The sequence below is a fragment of the Micromys minutus genome (genome assembly GCF_963924665.1).
Source record: "Micromys minutus genome assembly, chromosome: 3".
Classification (NCBI taxonomy): Eukaryota; Metazoa; Chordata; class Mammalia; order Rodentia; family Muridae; genus Micromys; species Micromys minutus.
In genome coordinates this window covers 77,932,774-77,942,137 of record NC_137972.1, presented here as the reverse complement: position 1 = coordinate 77,942,137, position 9,364 = coordinate 77,932,774, and the positions used below count along the sequence as shown (strand labels likewise).

The 9,364-nt window shown below is 40.2% G+C and overlaps 1 protein-coding gene across 4 annotated transcripts in view; it reads right to left on the bottom strand.

Annotated features, from left to right (window-relative positions):
* Positions 1 to 5,850: 5,850 nt before the first annotated feature.
* AGBL1 (AGBL carboxypeptidase 1) overlaps positions 5,851 to 9,364 on the bottom strand; it is an 889,014-nt gene continuing 885,500 nt past the window's right edge. For 2 of the 4 annotated variants that reach the window (XM_080914790.1, XM_080914793.1), the window contains one exon: positions 5,851 to 8,582. In XM_080914790.1, coding sequence (XP_080770916.1) covers positions 8,366 to 8,582 — 217 coding nt within the window. In that variant the 3' untranslated portion in view covers positions 5,851 to 8,365. Of the gene's footprint in view, positions 8,593 to 9,364 lie in introns of all 4 variants that reach the window. The other 2 variants (XM_080914791.1, XM_080914792.1) reach the window with 2 other exon arrangements.

Genomic DNA, 9,364 nt, shown 5'->3' with positions numbered 1-9,364 from the left:
GTACTACTCAGCTATTAAAAACAATGACTTCATGAAATTCACAGAAAAGCAGATGAAGCTTAGAAATGTCAACCTGAGTGAGGTCACCCAGTAACAAGAGAACATGCATAGTGCGTACTCACTTATAAGTAGATATTAGCAAAAAAAAGCCCAGAATGCCCACGATATAACTCACAGATCAAATGAAGTCCTAAAAGAAAGAAGATCATGCCAAAGTGTTGAAGCTACTGAATAGGGTAAAAAAAAAAATCCCTGCAAAATATTGGGAGAGGGAGACCTTGGATGGAAGCTACTGAATAGGGTTAAAAAAAAAAAAAAAAAAAACCCTGCGAAATATTGGGAGAGGGAGACCTTGGATGGAAAGGGAAAGGGAAGTGCACATTCAGTTATGAGAGGAAATGGGGAAGAAATACAGAGAGTCAGAAATTTGAAAGTCGGTGTATAGCAGTTAGGGGGAGAGAAATGAGGGTAAACACTAGAAAGTCCCAGATGCCAGGGACCCAAGAGTTTCCTAAGTCCCAACAGGGAAGACTTCAGCCAAAATATCCAACAAAGGAGAGATAGAACCTCTTGAGACCATATCCTTTGGATAGACACAGCCTCCAGTTGAGGGATAGGGCCACCTACCCACCTCAAAAATATTAATCCGGAATTCCTCCTTTCAAAAGACAATGCAGGAACAAAGAGTGGAACAGAGACCGAAAAAAGGCTATCCAGAGATTGCCCCACCTTGGGTTCCATCTCATCTGCTGATATCGAACACAGACACTATTGCTGATACCAAGACGTACTTCCTGACAGGAGCTTGTTATAGCTGTCCCATGAGAGGCTCTGCCAGAGCCAGACCAGTACAGATGTGAATGTACACAGGTGCTTACTGGACTAGGTGTGGAGACCCCAATAGTGAAGTTAAGCAGGGACTGTAGGAGCTAAAGGTGTTTGCAACCTCATATAAAGAACAACATCAACCAACCAGAACCTCCAAATACCCCAGAGACTAAACTACTAGCCAAAGAATATACAGGGGGTACCAATGGCTTCAGCTGGATATGTAGCAGAGGATTGCTTTATCTAGCATCAGTGGGAAGGGAGACCCTTGGTCCTGTGGAGGCTTGATGACCCAGGATAGGGGATTGCTAGGCCTTTGAGGCAGGAGTGGAAGGATGGGTAGGGGAACATACCCATGGAAGCAGGGGAAGGGAGGAGGGGATAGGAAAATTTTGGATGGGAAACTGGGAAGGGAGATCACATTTGAAGTGGAAATAAATATTAAAATAACCAAAAAATGGAGTTGGTTACCAAATCATTTTTGTGTTTACAGAAATTGCAGTTTGCTGGGAAGATGAAAGAACTCATAGCAGCATCATACAGATTTCTTCAAGTCATTGCAGAAATTTAGAAACCATAGAAGACTTCCTGAAGGAAAATACATTTAAGCACATGGTACTTGGAATTTATTTTCAAAGAGGAAACCCGGAAACTTGAAAACTGGCTGGATCAGGAGGGTTTCTAGTGCTATATTCCCCATGCCCAGGATAAGAAGCGGTCACTAAAGGAGACAGGAAACACTTCCTATTCTAAATACCTCCTGGTTGTCCAGATCCCAAAGGTAGAACTGAAACAAAGTCAAGGGAGATGACAGAGATGAAATAGTTATGTATGTCACAAGGAGAGCTCAAAGTGGTTATAGAAAAGCTAAGCTCAGACTTGACCACACGTTCAGATCCATCCATTAAGTATGAGCTCTGAATATGGGCCATTACAGGGAAATAGTGATTCCCATTAGTAGGATCATTATTATTTGGTGACATTGAGGTAGAGATTTAAGGGAGGGAAGGTAATGAGTAGTTAGAATTTAAACTTCGTAAATTTGATCTTGAGATGGTTTACAAAGTTAGGTTAGGGTTAGAGTTAGGGTTAGGGTTATAAGTAGTTCATATTTCAGTCAGGTCTTGAAAAGGCATTGTAAAGAACATACTTTCCTGAAGACAAAGAGATGCTCCTACACTTTGGTACATTTTAAGGATCTTTGGGGAGAAGCAAGAGTAAGCCAATCTGTAAAAACCCATTTTTTATTTTCTGAATAATATCAAACTGGACCTTACCTGCTTTGTTCCCTGATATCTTCACCTGACCATCATAGGAGGGTTGCTAGGATTAGACATGGTAATACACACCATGGTCCTAGCTGGCTGTAGACAGGGAGTAGCCACATTCAACCATTCTTGTAGTCCCACTAGTGCCCACATATTCTAGTGATGTGGAAAGACCCAAAGTGGGGATCTCTTGACTCCTCTTGGATAAACACCAACTCTCGGCTTTTTCTAAAATTTTCCTTGTAAGAAGAAACTTTTGTTTGAAAATAGAGCCCCTCCTTTGCCTACATTTCTATAAGTTGGAAGTGACAAAGAGCAGGGTCTGAGACCAACAGGAAGTTCTTCTTTTATTGACTTCTGTAATAATACCCCACCCCCAAATGTGGAGTTTAGGATTGTTCTTGATGCTGTAGCTTCCATGCCATGGAATTTAGACACAGGACTAATAATGCACATTCAAGGGATGACTCAGAACTGAACGCACTGCTGTGTCTTACCTTACACCAAGAGACCAAGGTTACATTAATTACATCAATCAGATTCTTCCAAAGAAGCATGTTTTGAGCTAATCACCTGGTCAGCAATAGTCCTAGTACTTATCTGCTACCATAAAGTCATTTTAATCCATCAGAAACCCTAGAGATTATTAGAAGTTTCTTCTGATCTAGAAGTATATTTTTCAAAGTCATTAGTCAGGAGATTGAGTGTGGTCACTACATTAAGTGTGTGCTCTCTTCCAAAAGTAGAGCTCATTTTGCTCTGTGACCAAGCAGGCACAGAAGATATATATGCTTGGATATTGTCTTATATTAAGTGCTGATCATCAAGCAACCATGTTTTCAAAGCAAGTTGTCTATCTCCAAATCTGTGTGACGTCTAATAACTTCACCCTTCTCTCTCCTCCTTTGCTCTTTGCCCCTTCTCTGTCTCTGTTTCTCTGTCTACCTCTTGTCTCTCTGGCTCTCTCTGTCTCCTTCATTTCTCTCTCTATTCTGTCTCATACTGTGTCTGTTTTTCTTTCTCTGCAGTTGTCTGTCTCTGTCTCTGTCTGTCTCTCTCTTCCCCCTCCCTCTCTTCCCTGCTCTTCTGCTTGTGATAAAGGGAATTCACCTTTAGTGCCAAGTTAATTGTGTTAGGTAAACAGAACAGATATTTGCAAGTTACATACAACAATGTAGTTAGGTATTGAAATGCATTTCTTCTCAAAATTTCCCTTTACCGTGCACAATTTTCCTGAACGACAGTTTGCTATCAAGAATCCATTGGACATCAAAAAACCCCAACTGTAACACAAACAAAAGGGGACATCTGTTAGGCAGACAACACCAGGCTCCAGGCCTGATGAATTATTGTTGTCCAAAAAGCTCTCATGCTGAGTACCAGCTACTGGCTGTGTGTCTTTCCAAGGCTGGAGCCTTTGGTGGGCCCTCGGTGAGAGGTATCAGCAGGGCAAAGCAAATCCATCACTCTAATGTGGATCCAAATGTTCACATCAACCCTGTGGGTCACCGTGCCGAGTCCCTAACAAGGATGACTTATGTCAGGCATTCCTGGAAGCCTCTGCTCTTGGCAGTAGAAACAGGCTCCTCTCGGAATATGAAATCTACTGCACAGCTAAGTTTTCCAGACTGACAAATGGAAGCTGGGCAGGAGGATTTCACCTCCCTTTGGGGTATAATGTTTCCTTACATGTGCTGGCAGCCCTCGGTACAATCTCATAATTCAGGAACTAGGCAGTTTTCAAATGGTTTTCTAACTCAGAATCCTTTCTCTGGCATCTCAGAGCAAACTGAAGGCAATGGATCCTAGTGTGGGATGTTAATTACCATCAATGGATCGCCAATGACTGGGCAGATAGGTTGGCACCACATCTATGGCTCGTTCTCACCAAAGTGAGTGTAGCATCTGTAGCACTCAGATGGATGCTGCAGTCACTGGGGGCAGAGAGATGCTGTCCCTTAATCTTCAACATGCCATGTGAACATCTGCATAATGTATAAAAAACAAAGCCACCATTTCATTTTTAGCTTGCCTACATAAGGTGGTAGTACTTGAAATAACCACCACCTTAGATGCCCTTTAAACAAAACCCTTTCTGTTACACAAATCATGATTTGAGATGGGAGATGAAAGGATGGAGAGAAAATATACAGACTTCCATTAGGATGTTTGACATCTCAGTTAGTAGCTGAATCAGGAAAAAGCAGTAAAATGGTTCTCAATCCTGCAACATGTAAGGAAACATGTCAGGCATATGGATAGAGGCAAGACTGTAGCAGTTCTATGCATTTTAAAGCCTTCTGCTCAGTGGAGCATGGAATGTATGTATAAAAGGCACATGAATAACATTAATTAGACAGATATCATAAAACATATCTGGATATTATGTGTGTGTGTGAGTCTGTGTGTATTGTGTGTGTATTGGTGTGTAGATGGGGAAAAAGAGAAGTCAGAACTTAGCTTAAGATGATTATAGAAGATTGTACATAGCCAAGGGTTAATTAGAAGAGGCTTCTATTTTTATTTGTGGTATTGTGTATGAATATATGGGTGACTCTTCCAGTGTTTATATGTGCACATGTGAGCATACATTTGGGAGACCAGGAGTCAACAAATTACAGGTCATCTTCAATAGTTTTGGGGTTTTTTGTTCTAGACAATATCCTTCATTGATTAGTCCACAGGGCCTACTGATGGGCTAGGAAAGCTAGTCATTAAGCTCCAGACATCAGCCAATCTCTGCCTTTCTCCAGCATGGATTTCCATGTGCCAGAGCACCCAGCTTTTTACATCAATGTTGGGGATCATAACTCAGAACCTTACGCTTATGTAGCAAGTTCTTTGCTAATTGAGTCATTGCCCAAGAATCTGTATCAGGTCATGAAAGGCTCATTAGAGAAAGAGAATCCCACGGAAGTATTTACACACTCAAAGAAGGAATTCGAAGATTTTTATGGCACAAGATGTGGAACACACACAGACATATATGTGTGTGACTGCATGAGTGTGTATGTTTATATATGTATGTGTGTAAGTATGTGTGTGTGTGTGTGTGTGTGTGTGTGTGTGCGTGTGTGTCTGCATTCATAGGACTGACCCTGAACTTCAATTCCATGACATTCCCCTCATTTACAGCAACACTCTCTAACTCACTGTGCCTTAATTTTCCAGTATTCATCACCTCAAACCACACTCCCTTTTCACCTTGCTGTATGTATTCTGCCCTGCAGTCATGTTGTCAGACTCAGGGGTGGTCTTCAAGCCAGGCACTATCCTGTTATCCTGCATGCATTGGGTACCAACAAAGTAGCCATGAACATATGTGCTGTGGCATTGATACAAACATGATGAGCGGATTTATGAATAAATGCTCACCGTTCTACCACATTCAGAATCGGATTTAACCTTTTCCTCAGCTCACACCAATATATTCCACAGTCTCATTATTATCACCCTTTAAACATTGCATCTTTTCATTGTTCCTCCTTTTATAATTTACAGATATAAAACTAAACATGTTGATCATTTTATTTCAAATGATAAACTAACTTCAGTCCTCTGAACACATAATTTTCATTCCTGAGCATATTCTTTTTCGGTTAATGCCCTAAAACTCATAGTTTTCAATAATAACTGAAGCTATTTCCTTATTTGATGAAATTTCACCAATATATTGAAGTCAATATTTTTTATATTATTTTTTGTATAATTTCATCATGACCCATACCACCATAATCAAATAAAATCTTTATACTGTCATACTAAAATAAAATGTTTATTGTTAATACATTTCAGATAAGTTTTGAACATAGTTGCTTTCATCTGCATTCATAGAACTCAGTAGAGTAAATAGCACATAGTAGGTATTTCATATGCCCCCACTGCACAGATAAATCAGTGAATATCCCATTTTCATGACTTCATCTTTTTTTTTGTTCTGCTCAGTCAAAATTCAGTTAGATGACTAGACACTAAACCCTGAAATATTAAGACTAGGGTGCTAATACCTGGCAAGGGTTACTCGTTTCCATGCCCTTCTGGTGGCTTATATTTCAACAGGATTATGTCTTTGACTCCTCCAGTCAATGAAAATCCAGAAGCAATTTTTTGATTTTCTTTTTTGAGGGCAAGAAGGTAAGATGATGAACTCAGGAGAGGTTACAAGGTACTATAGTTCTGGAATTTGAATTGTCTTTCGATTTTTTTTCCCCTTCAACTTTACGTGCATGTTACAGAACACTGAATTTCTTAATAGAAAGGATGGATTTTTCTGAGATGTAGCAAGAATTTGAAAAAGACGTGTGAAAGGGAAAGACTATCAATGCTCTGAATTCTCTAGCCTGTAATGGGTGTGCCTTACTAATAAAGCTTGGCATTACAATGTGGCAGAGTCTTGACATGTGCCATTCAGTAACTTTCTCTATGATCATTTATATGTTTAAAATAACTATCTGCAGCTTGTAAACAGCTTAAGAAATGCACCTTTAACAGTCATCCCTGAACATGTAGTATTGTCTGTTTCTTTTGTGTTAATATTCAAATGGCAGGGACTCTCTCATATACAGTTTTCAATCTCCCTCATAGTCTGTCTTGGGATAAGCAAAAATGCTATGTGGAAATTTTCAGGGTTAGAAACACCTTCTTTGATGTTGTTGTTGTTGTTGTTGTTCTTCTTCTTCTCCTCCTCCTCCTCCCCCTCCTCTTTCTTCATCTTCATCTTCTTGCTGAGGTATGGGATGCAGATGCAAAGAATGCTGCTGCTGTAGCAGCAATCCTAGGTTAAGAGTAGAACTCACACTCACGCCTCACAGAGTTCGGTATTTGAAGTAGCAGATACTGGATCTCTGATATTGAGCAGCAATAATACCAGCTCCAAATTCACTTCCCATATAGAATTCCACAGGTTAAAAAAAAGGATTTTTGTGATCTACTACTCATTTTTAATTTCACTCTCTCATAGGCAAATCCAATTGTAAATATGGGTAAAATGTGTATAGTAAATATTACTTACAGTATACATCTCCCTTTCCATGTGTATCTGCACCCCCAAGGTTTCTGGGGCTTTCACTCACTGGTCTTGTTCATTTCACTGTTCAGTCACAAAATTCTTTCTCTTTCTCTCTCTCTCTCTCTCTCTCTCTCTCTCTCTCTCTCTCTCTCTCTCTCTCTGCTGAAAGGCCTTTGCTATTTTACTCTGTGAGAAGTCTTGTTCTTCTCCTCTGTGTCTTCTTTGCTATAAAGTAATTTCTTCTAGCAAGAAATGCATTGCTAGCATGTGGCCACAGCCCAAGGGAGGGTTTGCTCAAAATTGTGAAAATACTTACTTAGAGTTCTCTGTTCTGGCCGGGAAATCTGCTGTGAACTAGTGTTAGCATGTAGCTCGTGCCAAGTTGCACACGTTCATACATAATCTGATTTCATCTTTACAATAACTTTGTGATATAGATATGCCCATTCCCAAGGTATATATTAAAACCCCGAAGTTCTTGAAGATTTAACTACTTGCTTATGTCTTCAGAACAAGCCACTGCCAGATGTAGGCTATGAACTACATCTGTCTCTCTGATTCTATAATCAATGGATTTCCCAGCACATCTTGTATCTCCAGTGTGTTTAAGTGGTTTAAGAGGTACAAGTATGAAATTCATGAAAACCAGTCATCATGTTTTTTTTGCCCCAAAAGATAGTCCAGCCTCTGGCTTCTCCAGCCTCTGTAAAATGTATACCTACAGAACATCAAAGACAATACTTGCTGTGACTTGGTTTCACAGGCCTTTATGTTGGATCACCCAGGACTTTAAGAAATTCCAAGCCTTTCTGGATCTTAGCATGCTTGTTGTCTCTGCTGCAAACTCAGATGCTATAGTCTTGGGAAAACATTCATATTTCGAGAAGCTTAACATTCTAAGTTAAGTTTCAGAAGGAGTCCTGCTGACAATCCAAGAAGAAAGCACTCTTCTCAGTTTATAGTCTACTTCTCTGTCAGGTCCAAGAGTGGTGGAGAACTGAGGTCAGTGCAAAGAAGACCCATGGCAAACCTGAAAATACCACCCACATCCAATTATAAGTGTAATGACAGCATGCTGTGTACATAAAACCTTATAATTATGACTAAATATAATATTTAGTGTTTATGGATGGTAAAGCTAGACCAACACAGAACCTAGTTTTTCTACTGCCTTTGGCATCACATATCTAATAGAGAAAAAGTCATGTGATAGCCACCAGTCCAATGGCTGGAGACACAGAGATGGCAGTGAACCTTAAGACTAGGGAACAGATCTTCTTATCTGCCCTGTCCCTTCATCCTTTTCCTCTTCTTCATCCTTGTTAAAGGTACACTCCTGGATCAGTCGGTCCAGCTCAGTGATGTTCTGTTCTGAGTCTGAGCTGCTGTCTGCACTGTAGTCGATCTCCTCCATGCAAGGTGGCTCATCATCTACCTCAGAGGTTCTGCTGCTGCTGCTGCTGCTGCTGCTGCTGCACCTGTAGTTACCTCCCCCAGCAAAGAGAAGAATGAGGGAGGAGAGGAAGGAAAAACACATAGGGAAAGGGAAATAGACACAGGGTGGTAGAGAATGGAAAGAGATGTTAGCCAGAAGGAGAAAACTTACAAGTCAGCAAATCCCTATTCTGAGTTTTACTGAAATCTATTCTTTGAAAAATTTTCATTACCCTGTTCAACTCCTTCAATATCCCCTACTACCCCACACTCACCTCGTAATTCTATATTCTATTTTTCTTAATAACTCACTAAGACCTATTATTGCTGCCTGTATGTGTTGGGTTTGGGTCTGTCCACTGAGAAGTACAAAATTTAAGAGAGGATAAAATCCCAAAGAAAGCTGACTCTTCTTCTCAGCACAGCCATTAACTTCCAGGAGATCCTCAAGAAGGGTTGGGAAATCATGATATTCTCTCTCTTTCGTGCTGTGAATTCAAGATTCATTCCTCCCTTAAATGGTTTTCACACTAAAACCCCTTGTCCATTATTCCTCTTTTGGGAGTTATTAGGAGAGCATTCAAATTCCTTAAACTTCTTTCTATCCCTACTGACTAAATCTATACTTCTTTGAAATTGGTAAACTTCCATCTGAAAGATTTAGACAGCATGGAACACATAGCACACTCAGGATAGATTCAGCTTCATGTGGTCACAACACGAGGGTTGTCACTGATTGTCTGAGAAGGCTGTCATATATTCTCCCATGACAGAGTAGGATTGGATCAAAGTAGAGTAAGCTCCAAGACATAATAGTCTTCAAAGT